This window comes from Tachypleus tridentatus, chromosome 10 (assembly GCF_004210375.1).
Source record: "Tachypleus tridentatus isolate NWPU-2018 chromosome 10, ASM421037v1, whole genome shotgun sequence".
Classification (NCBI taxonomy): Eukaryota; Metazoa; Arthropoda; class Merostomata; order Xiphosura; family Limulidae; genus Tachypleus; species Tachypleus tridentatus.
The window spans coordinates 123,298,940-123,322,040 of record NC_134834.1 but is presented as its reverse complement, the minus strand read 5'-3'; the positions used below and the strand labels follow the sequence as shown (position 1 = coordinate 123,322,040).

Below are 23,101 nucleotides of genomic sequence, written 5' to 3'. Positions count from 1 at the left end.
AACAACATGGATTTACTAAATCAGTTTTTCTACATTTTCACTGTTAAACTTCTCAGTTATCGGGCCTCTTACAGCCAAGTACTAAAACAGGTAATTACAGAGAAAAACAAAATATATATAGTTCTGACAAATGTTTAACCCAGAACGACCTTTTTATGCAGTTTGAAAATATTTACAATAATAACCTTATGTGTGGTTTATAACTATTTACAAAACTTCCGTAAAACGACAAACGTAAAAGTAGCACAAATCTTGCTTTAGACTTTTAACGTATTCACCACTTACTTATTCGAAAGTTATACATGTGTAAAAAAAAAGCGAAAATAGATCGTTCAAAGACTTGAGATAATCCACTCTTTAAAATGTTTAGATTTCACTAAATCTGTTCAAATTCTATACGTGTTTTCTAACAAATAGCAGTTACTTCCGTTTTATTCCAGTTCTGTGTAAACTTCGGGCATTTGTAAAGTGTGGGCTAATTTCTAAGTGACGTTTGGTGTTCTCTGTTACCGTAACGAATTGAACCTTTTTACAGTTGCCCACATTTTTACCCTAAACGGGAATGTCGTATTTTGTGTTTTCATAACAAGAATGTGTGCAGTGTTCTGTGTTCTGCCTAGCGTCGTCATGGTAGCTAGAAACGCACTAAAGTTAGATTCGGTCGTTCAGTAAGTGGAAAAACTTATTGTAGAGAAGCTGGACGTCTTTAACATTACTTCAGATATAATAGATCAAGCAATTACCGTTTAAAGCAGGTCGAACTGCGAAAGAGCATCGGATTAGACCATGTCCAATAGCTCACAGTGTTTGTATGCCCTTGGAGAAAACAAACGGCCTGGGAAAAAAACAAGAATGCGAATAGATGTCAGAACGACAAGGTTGTAAAACGTTTTAGCTATTTTTACAGATCGTCCTGAGAAAAACATCAAATAGGGTGCGCTTCATCTCCGATCATCAGTAATTCTAAACATTACTTGTCAACTTACCTCCCACTTCAAAGAGATGATTACGTCAAATAAAGATGTAATAGTGTATTGTCATTTATACCAAAATACGTCAAATAAAGAATGAAGCGTATTGTCATTTACACTGAAGTACGTCAAATAAAGACGTGTGTTGTCATTTCTAGTATGCTATAATTAATAATACTATAAAACGTTGCATTGTAGTTCTGTACGTTCAGCTGACGTCACACAAACACTTTATACCTGAAGTACCTATTTCTGAATAGTATATAGGCATACATAATTAAAATATATTTAATTATATTTTCCATCTCCGAATTTTTCAATGTTCATGTGATCCAAATAAACCAAAAACGTTAAATAATCCATTTCTTTTTTCAATTTTCCAAGCCGAAGCTAACAATGTATACAAAACAGCTCAGCGGTCTTCGCATTCGCTACTGTTGACCGTAGAACATATCAAATGTTTCATACTCTCATGATTGCACATTTAAGCATAATAATTGGCACATCCTTTACTTGGTTATTAAGTTCTGGACATTATAAATAAACTTTAATGTGTCACAATGTTGACTTTCCAGTGGCTTTTACCACTAAGTTAAATGGATTCATGTTACAGTAAAATGAATGTTCAACTGAATTCAAGGAACGTTTGTAACTGTAAATAGCCCGCGGCTAGAACACCTTTAGGCCTAAGTATAATGTCGTGAGTCAATATTAATTGCAGTAGAAACAGGTTTGTTTACAATATTGAAGGCTGGAATCGAGTTAATGTGTTGAGCTTCATCTATTTCCTTTCGAAGAACTTCTTCCTTTTTCCGTGCCTGTTTTCTTTCTTTAGCTCGGCGGTTTTGGAACCAAATTTTCACTTGGCGGTCTGATAGGCCTAACATGGTAGCCAGCTCCGTCTTTCTCCGGATGGTAATATAGCGGCTGTAATGAAACTCTTTCTCAAGTTCCAACCGCTGATGATCGGTGTACACTGTTCTGTACTTATCTTTAGTCCTAGTTCTGCCTGTAAATGTAGTTAAAACATGATACATTTTCATATTGTATAGATTAGTGAAAAATAATAATTTACTACTTCTAAATATAATGATTTATGAAACACATGCAGAAAGTGCGCAGATAGCCGTCAAGTAGCTTTGCGTAAAATACAAAACCAAACCATACAGAAAGCGAAGAATTTATATACAAAAGTTTCTAATTAAACACTTGTTAACCATCAATCAACATTTCGTTATAATTAGGCCAGCTTAAATGTGTTACAGTAATGTTTATTCACAATAAATTCCATTTACTTATGTTACAGTAACACTAGTGGCAACATCGTGTCTTATATTTGCAATTCACTAATTTTATTAAAGATATATAAGAAAGTAATAGCTAGAAGGTTATACAGAAACGGTAATTAAGCCTAACCAATGAAAAATACATGACGTACACGTAAATACTGTGGCAAGCGGAATAAATATCCGACGTGTTTGTCACGCCTCCTGTCTTGAAGTAGGGAACGTGGCGAGAACAACCACCGCGTTAGCTTAGGAAGTAGTTCTAATTTTACCGAAAGGTGTTAGCGTTAGTAATATACACGTCATATGTCGTGCGAACTAAACATGGTAGCAAGAGTAACATAATCCCTCTATACTACTTTGTAAATGTACTATTATATTATTAAAATATGAAATCATTGTTATCGAGAGAACATAGTGAAACAAATATATATTTTAATTTATTAACTTACGTTTATTTATTCGCAAATAACTGAAATTACACACTTACGGGCCCTAACTTTGTCTCTAGAGTAAACTTTTTCTACTTTTTAGGCCTTAGTTCTAAAACCTCTAATAAAACAACGATATCAATGTTCAAACACTTCAAATTAGTCAGACTTTGGGATCAGAAGTGGGCACTTTCAGTTTAGTGTTTCACGGCGGAAGTGACTTTTCTTTAAGTGCACACAAATCGAGGTGGTGTTTAAATTGCACATCTGTGCTCTACCCAGAAACTAAGTGTACTTTTTTAGTGCACTTAGCTTTCAAGAACAAGCATATTTAGGTTGTAAATGTGTCTGAAATCCCGACAGTAAGCCTGTAAACTAAGCCACGTTTGAAGAAAAAGCTGCTATCCCGCTTTAGTAGCAATTACGTTTGTCAATGCCTCGCACTTCTAATTTGTCGTCCAAAAATATTTGTTACAAAAAGGATACGTTTCGTGGGTAAAACTGATACAGTCCTGATTGTTCGAAAAGTCAAAATGTACCATTAAAAAAAAAAAAGAGCGAGACATATTTGCACAAAGTCCATTCTACGTAAATTAGTGGACTTGTTAATTTTACTTTTAGTTAGTAAAGTAAAAATGAAATTTGCGTGATAAATTTATGGAATTACGACATATAATAATACAGATTTGATGATGATATGATCATAAAACGTTGATTAATGTCTTAAACTTGTGAATAGAGATTACTTTGTTACCCATTCAAGCCATTTCTAAACTTTATAAAGTATAATTTTTTCTATGCGAAACAACACAATAAGCACTCTTCCTTACATGGGGATTGAACCAAGAATTCTAGCATTCTACGTCCTCCTGATCCTACTGCTGAGCTACAGAGAAATAAAATTTTCAGGAACTCATTCAATACGTGCTTAAACTAACTCTAGTAGTCGATCACCCGATGAAACTGTCTTAACTGGAGTCTTTTTCCAAACCGTAAACGTGTCCTACTATCTCCATACGACGGCACAAAGAAACTAGAACACATTCTATCAATAAAGCAGATAACCTATTATCAAGAGAAAAAATTTAAAAATCTTAACTTATTCCTATAAGTTCACCTTTCCAATCCCGGAATTATCCACATATTCTTTCCAGCAAGTCGGTATAATTTTCGACAATCCAAAGTTGAACCTAACTTGTATGAATTTATTACCTTGGTTAATTTGTAATCAAAGTCTATAAGAACATCCTGTAATTTTATTGGAGTTGCTACTAGTAACAGTGCACTGCTTGATCCTTTTTCACCCACACTACACTATACAACAAAATTTTTACTTTTTCTTGTTTCTGGGCAGAAAGTGTTATTTCCCAATTGCTTATGCCTAAAGTAAATGAAAAAAAACAACCTATTTTTCCCTTTAAACTTTACTTTTGTGACCTGGGAGCGTATAACAAAACATGATGGGAGACAAAATTTGTTGGCTGATACGTGAGATTTACATTACAGTCGCAAATCTCGAGAAACTACTCACTTCTAAACATTTTTGTATAACTTTAGTATAAATACATATAAATCTTAATTCATATGTTGTTTTATTCAGACCCTATGTAAATTAAAATGTGCAAATTTGCCCGTTTTTACATAAAAATAGGTTAATTTCTAAATTTCATTATCCAGGTCACAAAAGCAAAGTTTGAAGGGAATAATGGCCATTTTGTGTACTTTTATAACATAAGCAATTAAGAAATAACACATACTATCCAGGAACGAAACTTGTGTTACATAGTTCTATCGAATAGATTCCCAGTTTGTGATCCAAATTCTTGTAACCCTAATGCTTTACCTTGCACTTAATGCAGTTAAAGAATATATAGCAAATATTTCTACAGTTTATCAACTGATCCTGTGGTGCAACTGTTAACACCCAATAACTTAATGTCAGAAATCTTTACTAATCTGCTAATTATGTCTTAATCAGTATCATCATGGAAAGCAGGAAAAAGAGAGTTCAAGCACTGACCCATGAGGTACTCCAGAGTAACAAGGGTCCAGGTTAACGAAACATCATTAACAACAACCTGATGCGATCTCCAGTCCAACCACACTAATATCCAGTTGACCAGTTTTTTTCCATTATCTTTTTTATCCAACCTTTACCCAAGCGATTTGTTCAGCTAATCTTTTGTATGATGTTATCCGCCCCTTTTTATCTTATAGCAAAGCCACATGAGACTATCTGTTGTGTCCGCCGAAGAAAATCGAACCCCTGATTTTAACAGTTTAAAACCGAAGACTTACTGCTGTCACAACAGCATGTTATTACACCAGTTTTATTACTTAAATAACAGATTCTCGACGAAAAGAAAAATAAGGCATCATTACCGCTTCAACTTTTCTTTTTTTATATTTCACCAACTTACTTTTATAATGCTCTGTTTCTAGATCTTTTCCCATTACAGACGTAAGACTAGCTGGTTTGTAGTTTCCTGTGCAAGGAAGATACGTCTTACTTATGTAGGGCTCGAACCCTCGGTGATCTCATCAACTGAGATAACTGGCCGATAGTGTTGTGTTTGTTGGTGGGTTTTTTTTTTTGTTGAATTTCGAGCGAATCTACTGGAGAGTCATCAGAGCTAGCCTTCCCTAAGTTAGGGTAACAGACTACTAAAGGACAGATGGATAGTCAACACCGCATACCACCAACTCGTTTACCAACTGAAAGTTGGATTGACTGTAATTTTATAACGCCCCATGGCTGAAATAGCGAGCATGTTCGGTGACGGAATTCGAATTTGTAGCTCGCAGATTGCGAGTCGTGCAACCTAACCTTCATGCGACCTACACAGTAATGGTACCACTTAGTCTGTAGCCCTAACCATCATGCAACCTACACAGTAATGGTACCACATTTAGTCTGTAGCCCTAACCATCATGCGACCTACACAGTAATGGTACCACACTTAGCCTGTAGCCCTAACCATCATGCGACCTACACAGTAATGGTACCACACTTAGTGAAAATATCAGTATTTTGTTCATCTATAAAATTTAATTTTTCTATTTCTTATTGTTAATAGTAACTATTATCAAACTAAGCAGCATTTGCAAAAGCTAATCATTTTTATAGTTAAGCCTTACCTTTATTTAAGTTGTATTTGATTGCATGAAACTTCAACCTAATATCATCTGTGTTTGTAGTCTACTGCACGTTTTAACATTATAACAAAGAAATAATAAGGTAGAAGAAACGAATGAATTTGTAAAAGGATTCTAAAACAGCAAATAAATGTCTGTTTCAAGACCCCATTTATTATTCGAAACGTTAACACGTGAAATAAAAATATATTAAGTTAGGTTTATTCACTTTCTAAGTTCCATTTCGAATAAGTAGATTTAACTATACACCACGTGCACGTAAAGAACGTTATCGGTATTTATAGATATACAAACCTTAGAGTTCCATACATCGTTCACGGTAAACAAAGTGTCCAACTAATTATTATCATACATTTTGTTCAACTCATGACTACATCTGGCCCTCGGGAGAGGGAGGGGCATTCGCTGTGATAAATATGACTTTATTCCACAAATTGGACTGATTACCACAAATTAATTTAGACCTACTGCGAACAGCAGAACTGACCATACAGTGTTGAGTGTGAACAATGGAAGTGATTACACAGTGTACTATGGACAATAGAACTGACCGAACAGTGAACTATGGACAATAGAACTAATCACACAGTGTACTGCGGACAATAGCACCAATCACAGTGTACTATGGACAACAGAACTAATCACACAGTGTGCTATGGTCAACAGAACTAATCACAGTGTACCATGGACAACAGAACTAATCACACAGTGTATTGTGGACAATAGAACTAATCACACAGTGTATTGTGGACAATAGAACTCATCACACAGTGTATTGTGGACAATAGAAATAATCACACAGTGTACTGTGGACAATAGAACTAACCACACAGTGTACTGTGGACAATAGAACTAATCACACAGTGTACTGTGGACAATAGAACTAATTACACAGTGTACTGTGGACAATAGAACTCATCACACAGTGTATTGTGGACAATAGAACTAATCACACAGTATACTGTGGACAATAGAACTAATCACACAGTGTATTGTGGACAATAGAACTAATCACACAGTGTACTGTGGACAATAGAACTGACTGCACAGTGTATTATGGACAATAGAACTAATCACATAGTGTACTATGGTCAAGAAAACTAATCATACAGTGTGCTATGGACAATAGAACTAGTCACACAGTGTACGTACTATGGACAACAGAACTGACCGAACAGTGTACTAAGGACAATATAACTGACCAGACAATGTACTATGGACAACAGAACTAACCACACAGTGTACTATTGACAACAGAACTGACCGAACAGTGTACTATGGATAACAGAACTGACCGAACAGTGTACTATGGACAATATAACTGACCAGACAATGTACTATGGACATGAGAACTAACCACACAGTGTACTATGGACAACAGAAATGACCAAACAGTGTACTATGGACAATATAACTAACTAATCACACAGTGTACTATGGTCAATAGCACCAATTATACAATGTACTATGGAAAATAGAACTAATCATACAATGTACACTCTTATACACTCACTAAACAGCGTAATGATTTATTAATTGGAGTGAAAAAGATGATTTTGATATTATGTCAAACGTGAAAATCTTTTCCGGTTAACAAATAGTTCATGTTTGTGCCTATAGAGTTTGTTACAGCGAAATGAGTGTTCCTTGTTTACTGATTTTATATGTTCACATGTTACCGGTTTTACACGCATTTTTCATCTTCTTTAATATTTTCATTACCTTCGGAAATTATGTTGTTTTTTAATTCTTAAAATAAAACGGTGTGAATACATTGTGTACTTTTAAGCACTACTTGACAGGTCAAGTACTGTGGTTTGATCAGAGGAATGTGATAAAGGAATTCGCATCCTAATAGAAGATAGTGGGACAAGATGGCAGTGTAGGGGAGGAAATACACATTTTGTGATTAGAGTTAACCCTATATCATAGTAACTAACTTCAGTGTGAACCTATTACACTAATCAAAAGATCGAAATACAATCAACTGAAACTTTACAGTGTTGCCTATTTTATGTGTAAAATTCATTTACAGAGATCACCAATAAACGTAAACTAGAACATATCGTGTATTCTTAACCACAGATGTCTTTATATACACATAACCAACAAACATAACGAAGCAAAACAGCATAGAACACGTCACGAAACTATACACGTGTATAGTACAACTTTGAAAAATTACAATATATATAGAAAGACATCTGTCATTGTACTATATTTCAACTGGAGTTCTATTATATTTACCTACAGATGTTTTATTTCCAGCTGTAGTTTTAGCTCTTTCTAGACTGGAAGATAATTTTAATTTTAGATAAATAAACAATACAATGTAAAGTTATTTAAACTAAACTTATGGGTCCACTACGATGAACAAGTTTGTGTGTATATAAATTTTCACAATCTAGTACTATACACGTGTATAGTACAACTTTGAAAAATTACAATATATATAGAAGACATCTGTCATTGTACTATATTTCAACTGGAGTTCTATTATATTTACCTACAGATGTTTTTATTTCCAGCTGTAGTTTTAGCTCTTTCTAGACTGGAAGATAATTTTAATTTTAGATAAATAAACAATACAATGTAAAGTTATTTAAACTAAACTTATGGGTCCACTACGATGAACAAGTTTGTGTGTATATAAATTTTCACAATCTAGTACTATACACGTGTATAGTACAACTTTGAAAAATTACAATATATATAGAAAGACATCTGTCATTGTACTATATTTCAACTGGAGTTCTATTATATTTACCTACAGATGTTTTTATTTCCAGCTGTAGTTTTAGCTCTTTCTAGACTGGAAGATAATTTTAATTTTAGATAAATAAACAATACAATGTAAAGTTATTTAAACTAAACTTATGGGTCCACTACGATGAACAAGTTTGTGTGTATATAAATTTTCACAATCTAGAAAAAAAAAAATTTGGACTGAAAGAGACAGGTGGAGTGTCAAAACTATTATCTACATAAATTTCGTGTCGTTAAGTTATTGTGGATTTAAATTTTCTTTGCATCGAATTAAGGTAATGGAAAATTCTTATTTATGTTAGTTAGAAACTGTTTAGATAAAAATCTATAGCAAAACAATAGTTTAAGTCTTAGCTTTATCATCTGTATATTTAGTTACAGAAGAGAAAACAAGTGACGACAGGGGAGCCAATAGTTCACCACGTCCCCATGGAAACAACAAGAACGATTATCTAAAAAGTAAACGTTAAGAGATCGTTACACGGCGGCCTCAGCACCAACATGAGTTTCGAGTTGTTATATCTCTCCTATAACTCCGCCCCCTCAACTAATGATATATTAATTCTAAATCCATTTGTTAAGTACCTCCCCCCCTCAAACTTTCCGCGCAGCCAAGCAGACGGAGATCTAGCTGGAGATTAACTTGTGTTCATAAGGACGTATCTCTTTCACCGTCAATTGCCCATCCCCAGGTGCCAAAAGGCACCGCCCGGTCGCCCTCTCCTGTCCAAGCAGGGTTAAATACTACCCTCAAGGCTTGAGCTGTCGCAGGTGGCCCTTCCCTCCCACAGCTGGAGTGATTCTGGAGGTCGCTGTGGATTGTCCTCTGACCGTCAGCAAATGCTAGCCCTGGGGCTGGGCGCATCAGCGTATCTTCAGCGGTTCTTCTTATCTTTAGTGTGATTTCTTAAGAGGTGAGAGGCTTCGTCATATATGTCTCCGTGTCGGACAAGGTCACCCACTGGCAAAGGGTGAAAGTTGGTTACCAAGACTAGGTCCATCTTTATTCATCACATTGTATGTGTCTTTATGATAAGATGTTTAAAAACAGGAACAGGTTTCTATATAGACGTTAGAAATCAACGAAACTATTATTTCGCCTCAGAAAGAAAACCAGGTTCTAGATTTGTCTTTACTTTTAACAACAGGTTTCTTGGAAAGTGACACCTGCTTTGTTTTACAATAAATCGCGTTCTTATTTTTAATTTTGTCTCAGTTTAACAGCCACTATTAACATTAGTTTCAAAGTACCCAGTAGAACAGGTTGACGTAGGTTCGAATATCAGTGAAGAAACCGCACGTCGAGTTTTGTGAACTCGTAGAAACTACCAATAATACATAAAATTCCACATAAAATTTGAAACTGTAAGAGTAAATCCTGTACATTCTTCTCAAAATTTATAAAGTTCCTGCTATTAACTCTGAAAAATATTAATTCAATCGAGATTCGAACGTGGGTTATTTTCCACTAGAGTATTATTAAATGCTAGAAGAGGGTAAAGATAAAGGCCTTAACTGCTAGAGCAGGGTAAAGCTTTGAGTGCTTAACTGCTATATAAAAATAAATCCCAAGTTTTAACTATCTGAAGAGGGGTGATGAACAAGATAATTTCATCATACATGCTATATCACGAACGGAAAAAAAAAATTCCCCAAATTTGTTTCACTATAAGTTAGGAGCAACATAATAAAGAACTAAATTGTTCAACAAAATTACCTGAAGAAATTCATATGAAATTAGGTTTTTTTATCTTTATGAATATTTACTAAGAACGTTCAACATATTTTGCTATAAAATATTTTTTGTAATATAGCAGCACTGCTGGTTTATTATCTCAAGAAACAGAAGTATATTCTCTTTTTAGTCCAATTCCGATTTCACTCATGTACAACTGATTAATCACTCAACTTGGTGGTCCAACAAGGTAACTACATGTTTTCAATGATGTCTAATATGTCCAGCAAAGAGCCCGTGGGAATCGATAGCCAGTGTGGCCACTACACCTTCGACCCCTGACGTTCCAATGATCTGAGTATGTGTGTGTCCAGCACGTGATCAGCTAATTATCATCCATCATTTTTACATCAAGAACGGGCACCACATACAGGTCATCTCTTATACTGGACATTGACCTTTCAGACTAATGTTCAACAAGAAAACGTAGGAAGTTCAAAATCCGTTTTTTAATCCATCAACCGTAACTTTTTTACAGTAAACGTTAAGACTTTGTTTTTCGATTAATTTAATTTCCAAGTAAATTTTACTTTTTTCTATAAAAGTTATTTTAATACATTGGGGTTTAGCACTTTTTTAATAAAAACTTCATTTCGATTAAATTTCAAATTTTCAACATGTAAGCTTAATTTTGTAATTACATTTCAATGTTCAAAAGATAAAAGTTTACCCTTTTAGTTTTTTATTACTTTCAATAAGTAAAACTTTTTAGTTATAATTATATATATATATATATACACAAAGCCAGTTTTTAATTTTGAAAATTCAAACCTAAAATAAACTTTTAATAATAAATATAATCTTAATACAGTTGTTCTTGACCTATTTGTTTGAAAAGAACGAAGGTGGACACAGTAATACAGTGCCTTGTAAAGTATTCACCCACCAACTCCTGCAAGATTTCCACACTTTGTTGTCATGTGAGTTTGAAATCAGGAAAGTTTCCAACTTTACATTTAAAACCAACACAATCTACATATTCCAAAATTAGAAACTAAAACCATCGAGGATATTATGAAAGTTAGAATATTCTCCACTGCAACTGTAACCCTAAATCAGTTCAGGTGCAAATTATTAGTTTGCAAGAATATAAAATTAGTGTAATGTTCTCTGTCTGTGTATGCATTTAAAGTGGTTTAACTTGAATTCACAATAAACAGATCTGTTCAAGTGACAACTAAAGTAGTGATATAACTAACCAACAACTAATACCAATGAGTTTTCCAAACAAGTCAGAGATAGAGTGGTAGAGAAGTACAGACCAAGAGAAGATCACAAATAAATTTCAAACTCATTGATTATACATGTGAGTCCATTATTAAGAAATGGAATGTGCTTCAGACCAGGACACCCATCCAAACTAAGCACTCAGGCAAGCAGGAAACTGGTTAAGTTAGAGATGCTACTGTGAAGCCAACAGTAACTTTAGAAATATTTGCAAAGTATAATATGGAAGCCAATGTTCAAACATGGACAGTATCATTGGCTCTACAAGAAAGATGCTGCTACTGAAAAAGAATCATCTTAAATACATTATGAAGTTTGTAACAAAACATGTAAATGATACTGCAGACATGTGGCAGGTTTTTTTGGTTGTACGAGACAGAAAACTCAATTTTGGCTCATTTACAGTTGGGATAGTAGGAAGAGCATCATGCTGTGTGGAAAGTTCTCATCACCAGGGACTGGGAAGCTTGTAAAGAATGAAGGAAAGATGGTAGGGAGAGCATCATGTTGTCATGACACTTTTCATCACCAGGGACTGGAAAGCTTATATAGAATGAAGGGAAGATAGCAGGGAGAGCATCATGTTGTCAGGACAGTTCTCATCACCAGGGATTGGGTAGCTTGTGAGGAATGAACGGAAGATAGTAGGGAGAGCATCATGTTGTCATGACACTTCTCATCACCAGGGACTGGAAAGCTTATATAGAATGAAGGGAAGATAGCAGGGAGAGCATCATGTTGTCATGACACTTCTCATCACCAGGGATTGAGAAGCTTGTAAAAAATGAAGGGAAGATGGTAGGGAGAGCATCATGTTGTGATGACAGTTCTCATCACCAAGGACTGGGAATCTTGTATAGAAGGAAGGGAAGATAGTAGGAGAGCATCATGTTGTGAGGACAGTTCTCATCACCAGGGATTGGGTAGCTTGTGTAAAATAAAAGGAAGGTAGTAGGGAGAGCACCATGTTGTGAGGACAGTTCTCATCACCAGGGACTGGGAAACTTGTAAAGAATGAAGGGAAGATGGTAGGGAGAGCATCATGTTGTGAGGACAGTTTTCATCACCAGGGATTGGGAAGCTTGTATAGAATGAAGGAAAGATGGTAGGGAGAGCATCATGTTGTGAAGACAGTTCTCATCACCAGGGACTGGGAATCTTGTATAGAATGAAGGGAAGATGGTAGGGAGAGCATCATGTTGTGATGACAGTTCTCATCACCAGGGACTGGGAATCTTGTATAAAATGAAGGGAAGATGGTAGGGAGAGCATCATGTTGTGAGGACAGTTCTCATCACCAGGGACTGGGAAACTTGTAAGAATGAAGGGAAGATGGTAGGAGAGCATCATGTTGTGATGACACTTCTCATCACCAGGGACTGGGAATCTTGTGTATAATGAAGGGAAGATGGTAGGGAGAGCACCATGTTGTGAGGACAGTTGTCATCACCAGGGACTTGGAAGCTTATATAGAATGAAGGGAAGAAGTATAGTACAAGAAAATCCTAAAGGAAAACCTGCTTGAAGTAACCAAGAACCTGAAACAGGCTCAAAAAATCACATTTCAACAGGACAATGACCAAAAGCACAATGACAAAGCTACACTGGAGTGGTCTCAAAAAAAGAAAATGACTGTCTTGGAGTAGCCCAATCAAAGTCCTGGCATTATTCCAATGGAAAATGTATAGAAGACTTGAACATTGCATTCTATCAACAATCTTGAAAGAACTTGGGTCAGAATTGGAGAAATTTTGCCATGAAGAATGGTTACAAATTTACACAACCCCATTGTACAAAGCTGGTACAGATTTATCCATAAAGTATCACAACTGTAATTACTGCCAAACATGCTTTTAACAAGTTCTAACTTTGGGGGCTGAATACTTATGCAAGTTTCAGGTTATATATTGTTTTTGCAGGTTTTGCTGACATTCAACCTTCACACATAATAGTCTTACGTTTGATCATTAGAGTTTTGAATAAAAATAAGATAATTAAAAACCCTTGTTTAACTTGATTAGTATTTGCTCAATACGTGACATTATTGTTAATAGGTTTGCGTCATTAGTCAACACACTAACTTCATATAATTTTTATCACAACAGTGCAAGTTAGTTAATTTGAATTTTAGGTAACACCCGAGTTATTTTACCACATTTCATTGATATACCTTTGTTTAATGTTCAATACAACGTCTAATTACACTGTTTTTACACTGTTCAAAACACAATGTACAGAAATTAGAGTTAACTCGATAAAAGATCGAGTTTTCCTTCAAAAAAAAAGAACTTCTATGTGGTAGGCTGGTCAACTCATAAGTTGTGTTGCCGGTTCGAATCTGATCACCTATTGCACTCGCCCTTTCATCAGTGTTATTATATTGCAATCAGTTCTAAGTGAACCTGACCATGACCGAAGAAGGTCGAAACGTTGTTCGCTCCTCTACATAAAGATTTTCTCAACCCAAACCAGCCATTTTTACATATATAATCAATTCTACTATTCGTTGGGAAAGAGTGGCCCAAAGATTAGTGGTGGGTGGTGTTATGGACGACTAAGGTAGACAACTCTCAGGTAGTTTCACATGAAATTCAACAAAGAACCGTTTGAAATAAAAAGGCAAACGTGAAACTGGTTAAATAGTGCACCGTGTAACTTCTAAATCATACCTGAATAATAGAAAATAACACTAAGAGAAAACAACAGATGTAGAAATAACAGTATAAATCTGTAGAAGTGTAGAAACAACAATATAAATATTACAAGTATGCCAAAATTAAAGATGAGCTTTCATATATACAACATTATAAATTTTCTGGGGTGAGGTAAAGAACTAGTCATTATATCTATCATAAAAGGTCTATTTTAATACAATTTGTGAAATTTAAGACCAGTAAAAACGTGTGATGGTATTTTAAGAACTATAATTTTTTTTACAGGTAAATTAAATTATAAAAACATTGTGTAATAAACACAAGTACAATAAACAATAGACCAACACAGAAACAAAAAAACACTAAATCTCTATGAAGGGGATTAGTGCGTTAAAAATCTTTCTGGATTCATTAGACTATGGATTTATATGACTGTGTAAGTTAACCCTAATTACAGATCTTAATGTAGTTTAGTTTTATATTATAGTTTTTACTTTCTTTTCTGAGCCATTATTTATTTAATTAAACGTAAAACATTTACTCTATACAACTAATCCTCTATTTATTCAGATATAGTTTGATAGTGACTGTTTGTTGACATATGGGTTTTCTTGTTTCTGTTCTTTATAAGGAACCATTAACTGTCTCGGTAAATTAAATGACATTTCTATATCATACTTTTCATCACATGATAAGTTCGTTATAAAACTAATTGTTTCACACACATAACCTTACGTCAGCTCTAAGATCCAAATCTTAGCTATAGAGGTTATCCATCCATATTTAACCTTACGTTATCCTTGAGATTAAGAGTTATATAAGTTATCCATCCATTTTCATCAAGTCCTTCGTACGACCTGTCTTTCACCAGGTACTGAACCTTTCATTACGTCAGATGGAAACTATCTTCAACGCGATCCAACATAAGTTCCATCACACCTTAAGTTTAACGTTATATTGTAATAATAGTATTATTATAACTTTCTACTGGAGACCTGGTTTCTTTGTTTTAGAAATTAAGCCTACTCATTTTGTTGTATGTTGTTTAGTTGACGAATTAAATTTTCAGAATTTTTGTACAAGGAAAGATTGTGTACTATATTTTAAATGTTTCACATCAATAATACGGCTAAAGTTAACCGCTGAACAAATAGTTGAAACCGTTAAAATTAATCCACGTTGTCAACAATAGTCACGAGGAATAGCATTGCAGAGAACTGTGCCAATAGTGAGCAATAATATTACAGAGAACTATTACAACAGTCATGAGTCACATGATTACAGAGAACTCTGACAATAGTCATGAGAAACCGTATTACAGGGAACTGAGACTGTACATACAAGAAAATACTTTATCTCATTTAAATAAAGAATACAAGTTTTGTTCAGCTCATTGCCTAAAGGAACTGACCTGGTATCAACTGGCCTTGCTGTTGATATGACGGTCGTGTAATCCATTCGTAGGGACTCCGGGTAGGTGGTGGTCGAGAGGAATGTAAGCTTCCTGGAGACGGGATCAGACCAGGTCCGACTCCGGAGCACGGAGAGGGAGAACCATCAGTTGAAATACCAGCTCCGACGTCAGAGCATTGTTGAACTAGGTCCGCCATGCTAACAGACCCTTGAAAATTGGTTACTGTTTCATCCGGCCTATAGGTCGGTAGCCCAAAATTACATGGCTGACCAGCGGGTGCTGAAGACAAGTTGACTGGCATGCCTACATTGGTACAGGGCCGGGAGTTGTCGGTGAGCATTGCGGTTGAGGCCAGTCCTCGTAACTGACAGGTTGGACAGATGCACGAGAACACAGAGAACCGTTGATGCTAGAAACCGGGTAAACGGATTGAGCGTGCCAGCCTTGTTGAAACATCGCCTCAGACACTGGACACCCCACTTCGTAACCCTGTTGACCTGACCCATAGTGAGTTAATGGAGCCTGCTGGATTGGCTGTGATGTGTAAGGGTAAGGATTAAAAGCCTCCTGATGAGAATTTGTAGTGAACATACTGCAATGAGTGTTGTAGTACAGAACCATAGTGTCACCTATTTCTGGACATATTATAGACGTACGCTGTCCGAAATAAGAAAAAAGGATTGTTATAATGAACAGTAAGGTACAGCCGGATAACGAAGCTATAAGATGTTTAGTTCCCTTTGCTAGACCAAGAATCTCTAGTCTTAATACCCAAATGTCAACTTTCTAGGAACAGCAACTCTTTCGGTGCAAAGTAGAATGTACTAGATACTAGCTCGTTGACATAACTTTCTACGGCGTGTGTACACCTCTTGGCACCGCCCAGAAATTCCAATTCTGCCAATGAATAAGATTATTTGTCACATGGTTAAGTGGGACAAAGTAGTGGGAGGAGCTTTTAGAAAAGTCAGAGAGCCGACTCCAGCATGGCACTCCTACCCTCGAGACCAGAAAGTGGTTTTTAGTACGCGCCAGGAAGTCAAGACTATAAGGGTTTTGATTAATTCTAAATCAGTAGCGAACTTCATGAAAAAGAGAATAGAATGTATCCAACATTTAACTTACAACTTATGTTATCAGGGCGATCCTAAATTCAGATTAATTATAGTAAATTATGTCATCGATATTATGCTCATTGTCTACACAACTTTCCCGCCAGCGTAAAATCAATTAAAACTAACAAGTGTTAGTGATTGTGTTTCAACAGTGATATAACCGGAACCAATGAACGAATTAGAATCATGTACGTCATAGAAGAGTGTCCCAGCCGAAACCAATGAATGAATTAAGTTAATCAACGTCATCGCTTTCAATGACACATGAAATAAAATAACTTAAAACTACGTGAAATATAGACTTACATTTCAACGTTTCGTAACACGTTGATTCTAAGATACCGAACTGATGGATTTTGGAATCACGTGAATGAATTTTTACCCGAATGTGTTCTCGTAGTTTCATTAATAAAGTTGCACATCTTCAGCTGATAAATTATGAGCAGAAGAATAAGATATAATATGTCAACCACACACACTGCGTCTGAAATATCCAAAGCCAACGAGGCCTTTCGCACGATACCAAAGCTCACCAGGCCGGCTGGGACATAATATTGGTGTTATAGTGTGAACAGCGTTAAGAAACTGAACTTTAGTTACGAACAATTTTAGTTCAGTCAGTATAATATAATCAGTCGCAAAAAAAAAATGTTTTTACGTGTTGAAAGGAAAACAACCAATTTAAATTATGTAGGACATGAATTAGAGTCAATAAACCTACTATTAGCAAGTTCTTCAATCTTCTGGTACTTTCCTTCCTCATTATCTTATAATTACGACAATAATTATGTTTTAATTATGTAAGTTCATACCATAATACTGGTTCATGCAAACCGAAATTGTATATATCGCCTCGACCACTACCGTATCTGTCGTATCCCATTCGGACTGATACACCGTAGTTCTGACGAAAGGCCTCGGCATTGGATATGACAGATGTAATGTGGTCAACATTTTTTTAAAAAATTTCACTCGTGAGTTTTCAGGATTACTCTCCTTGATATAATAAATAGAAGCCTTAATTAATTCCTCTGACACCACGAGGCGCTTTGGTGTTACGTACTTTTATTGAGAATGCGCACGAAAACATCTTCTTAAGATTTTGAACTCGGTCCATCGATATGCTTTGTGAGGGAAAATAACAAATTAACCACGCCACCTGTATGTGCACAATCTTATGATTAGGATATACAATAATGTAAATATATACTTTTTTTTTTAAATGTAGGATAGCTGCAGCCAATATATTTTAATATTTGAGAAGAATAAATATTTTTTTTAAATAAAACGCCATTCGAAAACTTGTGTAACGAATAAAAAGTATAAAATTTGTCCGCCGGCTTATTATTTATTAATTTAGATGGTTCTGAGTGGTTTCGCTATATAGCATGACCAGGTGGTTAAAGTACTCGACTCTTAATCCGAGAATAGTAGGTTCAAATCCCCGTCACACCAAACATGTTCGCCCTTTCAGCCGTGGGAATGTTATAATTACGATCAATCCCACTATTCGTTGGTAAAAGAATAGCCCAAGAGTTGGCGGTGGGTGGTGATGACTAGATGCCTTCTCTCTTGTCTTACACTGCTAAATTAGGGACGGCTAGCACAGATAGCCTTCGTGTAGCTGTGCGCGAAATTCAAAAACAATTCGCTATATAGCGCCCTTTCTAAATTCAAACCATATACTTCGATTCTTGGTACTAAAAATAATTGTAGGTTGCCGTTGTACCGACAGGTTTAGTTTTAAATACTAATTATCTTGCTAGATACAACTGTTGCTGCTTAATAATAGTCATGAGGAAAAAATGAATTATGTTAAATACCTAAGCTAAAACGAAACTGATATAAAACACGGAAAAAATTAATAATTTATTAAAAGCTGATCTACAGCGCATGCGTTGGGATTGTTTGTTTGTTTCTTTTTTAAATTTCGCGCAAAGCTACACTAGGGCTATCTGTACTAGCCGTCCCTAATTTAGCAGTGCAAGACTAGAGGGAAGGCAACTAGTCATCACCACCCACCGCCAACTCTTAGGATACTCTTTACCAACGAATAGTAGGATTGACCGTAACATTATAGTTTCCCCACGGCTTAAAGGGCAAACAAGTTTGGTGTGATGGGAATTCGAAGCTGTGATCCTCAGATTACGAGTCGATGCCTTAACCACCTGGCCATGCAGGGTCAGCTTTGAAATTGAGAAGCAGCGTATTTTTGGTGACAGTTTAAACACTTTTGGACACTCCATTGAGGCCCGGCATGGCCAAGTGGTTAAGGCACTCGACTCCTAATCTGAGGGACACAGGTTTGCCCTTTCAACCGTGGGGGTGTTATAATGTGATGGTCAATCCCACTATTCGTTGATAAAAGAGTAGCCCAAGAGTTGGCGGTGAGTGGTGATGATTAGCTGTCTTCCCTCTAGTTTTGCACTACTAAATTAGGGACGGCTAGCGCAGATAGTCCTAGTGTAGCTTTGCGCAAAATTAAAAAACAAACGAAACAGACACTCCATTGAAATTTTCCTATAGAATTTTTAAAAACAAAAAATATATATTTCTGAGCATAAAAACAAGTGACTCGTGTTATATATACATTTGTAGGAAATGAAAAACAGCGTAGTAAGTTCATCAGAGTTGTATTTTTTGCTATTCTTGGTAAACTAGAGAGAAGACAGCTAGTCAGTAGCACACACCACCAACTCTTTAGCTACTGTAATCAAATAGAACATTTTGATTGTTACACTTCTAACGCACCCACGCTCTCGAAGTACAAAATACGATTTTGCTGGAACTGGATGTGGACTATGGACCTTCGGATTCATTGTTCTGCACGTTAATTCAACCCTCACCGGAGCTGCTAAGACTTACATCAACTACAGTTTAATTTTATCAAAGTTGTGCTGTTCATTTCAGTTTGTTTTTTTTCGTGATAAGTTGTTTCTATCTAGAGCATTTGGTATATAAAATTACCAGAAATTACTGTTCACAAGAACATGTATAACCTACGTTAAATGGCGGAAGAGAATACATCTCAGGAGCTTTAAAATATTTTGCAATCTTTTTAAACTCAGATTTCCAAAATATTAGGTTAGTGTATTCGATTCAATAAAGTATAATAGTTAAAAACGTGTTCGTGTATTGTTATTTTCTTTAACCCCAAAAGAGTTTGTTTTGTCTTAAGAAGTAGGTACTCAAATAAAATGAAACTCATCCAGAAATTAGTATTTTTGACTATGTCCCTCGGACTTACATCGCAAAAATCCGATGGTCGATTCCTCACGCTGTAGAGAGCAAATAGCCCAATATGGCTTTGCGTTGAAACAAACACATATTTTTACTCTAAAGAGGGAAACAGGTTGGAAGACTGATATAGCGCACGTGATTTGCAGACTTAAGCTCCGCCTCACAGAGTTCTGACTGGTTCAAATATCATCCAATCCTAAAGTGAGCTGTTTTCCTTACTGTCGCTTATTTATTGAATTCAAACGACTCAAGGAGTAGAGAGTTATCCATCCCTCTGGTTTCTTAGAGTATGAAACGGAAACAAAGAGAACCATCGTGAAAATAAGTGCTTATTATGCATTACCGAATTATTCTGGTGTGAGGAAAATACACTAAAAATTATTCATCCGAAAAACGGTGGTGATTGTCCTTAAGTGGAAAAAAAAGTGAAATGAATAAACTGTTAGTTGTACAAATTATCAAAAGCTGTTCAGTTTCAATAATTAAATATTAATAATTAATACCTGTGTTTCTGGTGTTTTATTAATGGTACTAAATAGGCCATCTAGTATTTCATCTATACTTAAATTTTACATGAAATGAATTTGTAAAAAACCATTAATGAATTAAAAAGTACCCGCATAAAGTCCTGCACAAATTAATTATCAAAACTTGTAGTAATAATAGCAGTCAGTAACCGATAATTACGCTACCTAGAGGGCACTTCGATGAAAATTAACAATCACCCTAATACTGAAAATGATTTGATGTATAATAATGAAATATAGTATATTTACACCAGTAAACTGTTATATAATGAAATATAGTATATTTATACCAGTAAACTGTTATATAAGGAAATATAGTATATTTATACCAGTAAACTGTTATATAATGAAATATAGTATATTTATACCAGTAAACTGTTATATAATTAAATATAGTATATTTATACCAGTAAACTGTTATATAATGAAATATAGTATATTTACACTAGTAAACTGTTATATAAGGAAATATAGTATATTTATACCAGTAAACTGTTATATAAGGAAATATAGTATATTTATACCAGTAAACTGTTATATAATGAAATATAGTATATTTATACCAGTAAACTGTTATATAATGAAATATAGTATATTTATACCAGTAAACTGTTATATAAGGAAATATAGTATATTTATACCAGTAAACTGTTATATAATGAAACATAGTATATTTATACCAGTAAACTGTTATATAATGAAATATAGTATATTTATACCAGTAAACTGTTATATAATGAAATATAGTATATTTACACTAGTAAACTGTTATATAAGCATTATTTCTAGGTTTAAAATATACTTTAAAACGAACCTGTAGCATTAGTGTAATAACAGTTTATAAGCAGTAACAACTAATTGCCATGACAACGAGTGCTCTATGTAATATATAGTGTGACAAATATATAAACAACTGAATTATTTAGCAGAAGACGTCATAGAACATATTATATCGGGCTTGACTAGTTCAGCATTAAATTAATACGAATAATATCAGAAAATATTATTGAGATATAAACAGAATTTCCATTCCTTGACAAGTTTATTTGTTCAATATCTTAATTAACAGCTTTATAATGAGTTAGGCCTAGTCTTCCTATCCTTTATATTCTTATAAATAGTTCTAAGAATAAGAAAAAAATAAACTTGATTTTAACAAGTAGATGAAAGTAACAATTATAAAAGGCTTTCTCTGTTCTTGGGAATTTGGCTAATATTATTAATTTTATGTAACCCAGGAAAAAAAACTAATTCACGTAAATATTGTAAAAGTGACCTAAAAACTTGATGTGTACAACGTTTGCAGAAAAGATCGTGAAACAAGATAAAATGAGCATTAATACTTACTGATTATTCGGTGTTATTTTCTATAATTTAAAAATATATGGTATAAGCCACCGGAATTGCAAAGATTTCGAAACTACACTTTGACAAATTGTTCACAATTAAAATTTTCTTATATTTATATTTATAAAGTTGATATATTCGTGTGTCAACATCTCAAAGATAAAAACTATAATATTTAATTTAGCCTGTTAAGTGTATTTATCGAATATGATAAAAAGCATCATTTTTCTAAATTTTCATTGGTTGTGGATCTGGAAGACACACACACATATATAAAAATTTCTTCATACATTTATGTGCTTCTAAATGACAAGAAGAGCTAATGAGTGGTTTTTAAATTTACACAACCAAAAGTTTTATAATACAATAAAAGTTATGTTATTGCCATTAGAAAAGAGATAAAAGTTTTAACACCGATCATTAATGTATAAGTGCAGTGGCGAATGTCCTTCATGATTGCTGAAAAGACGAAAGACAGTTTAATTTTTTGAACTAAAGGGGAGTTATAATATTCAGCTCATGTGTAGTACATAAAGGGGAGTTATACTATTCAGCTCATGTGTAGTACATAAAAAGGAATTATACTATTCAGCTCATGTGTAGCACATAAAAAGAAGTTATACTATTCAGCTCCTGTGTAGTACATAAAGAGGAGTTATACTATTCAGCTCATGACTAGTACATAAAGAGGAGTTATACTATTAGGCTCGTGTGTAGTACATAATATAGAGTTATACTATTTAGCTCATGTGTAGTACATAAAGAAACGTTATACTATTCAGCTCATGTGTAGTACATAAAGAGGAGTTATACTATTCAGCTCATGTGTAGTACATAAAGAGGAGTTATACTATTCAGCTCGTGTGTAGTACATGAAGAGGAATTATACAATTTAGCTCGTGTGTAGTACATAAAGGGAAGTTATACTATTCAGCTCATGTGTAGTACATAAAGATGAGTTATACTATTCAGCTCCTGTGTAGTACATAAAGAGAAGTTATACTATTCAGCTCGTGTGTAGTACATAAAGAGGAGTTATACTATTCAGCTCATGTGTAGTACATAAAGAGAAGTTATACTATTCAGCTATTGTGTAGTACATAAAGAGGAGTTATACTATTCAGCTCATGTGTATTACATAAAGGAAGTTATACTATTCAGCTCGTGTGTTGTACATAAAGAGGAGTTATACTATTCAGCTCATGTGTAGTACATAAAGAGGAGTTATACTA

At 34.7% G+C, this 23,101-nt stretch overlaps 1 protein-coding gene across 1 annotated transcript; it reads right to left on the bottom strand.

Moving 5' to 3' along the window:
• Window positions 1-1,657: 1,657 nt before the first annotated feature.
• On the bottom strand, window positions 1,658-16,441 carry LOC143228476 (homeobox protein CDX-1-like). The gene is made up of 2 exons (XM_076459729.1): window positions 15,638-16,441; window positions 1,658-1,980 (listed from the first exon to the last, which is right to left on the bottom strand). The coding sequence occupies exons 1-2, from the start codon at window positions 15,978-15,980 to the stop codon at window positions 1,658-1,660; spliced, it is 666 nt and encodes a 221-aa protein (XP_076315844.1). The 5' UTR covers window positions 15,981-16,441.
• Between the last annotated feature and the right edge of the window lie 6,660 nt (window positions 16,442-23,101).

Bases quoted from the DNA above. Each gene is read 5' to 3' on its own strand.
- LOC143228476 (XM_076459729.1), bottom strand. From the start codon at position 15,980: ATGCTCACCGACAACTCCCGGCCCTGTACCAATGTAGGCATGCCAGTC. The intron at 1,981-15,637 runs GTCAGTTCCTTT...CTACATTTACAG, and splicing joins GCAAGGCCAGTTGATACCAG to GCAGAACTAGGACTAAAGAT.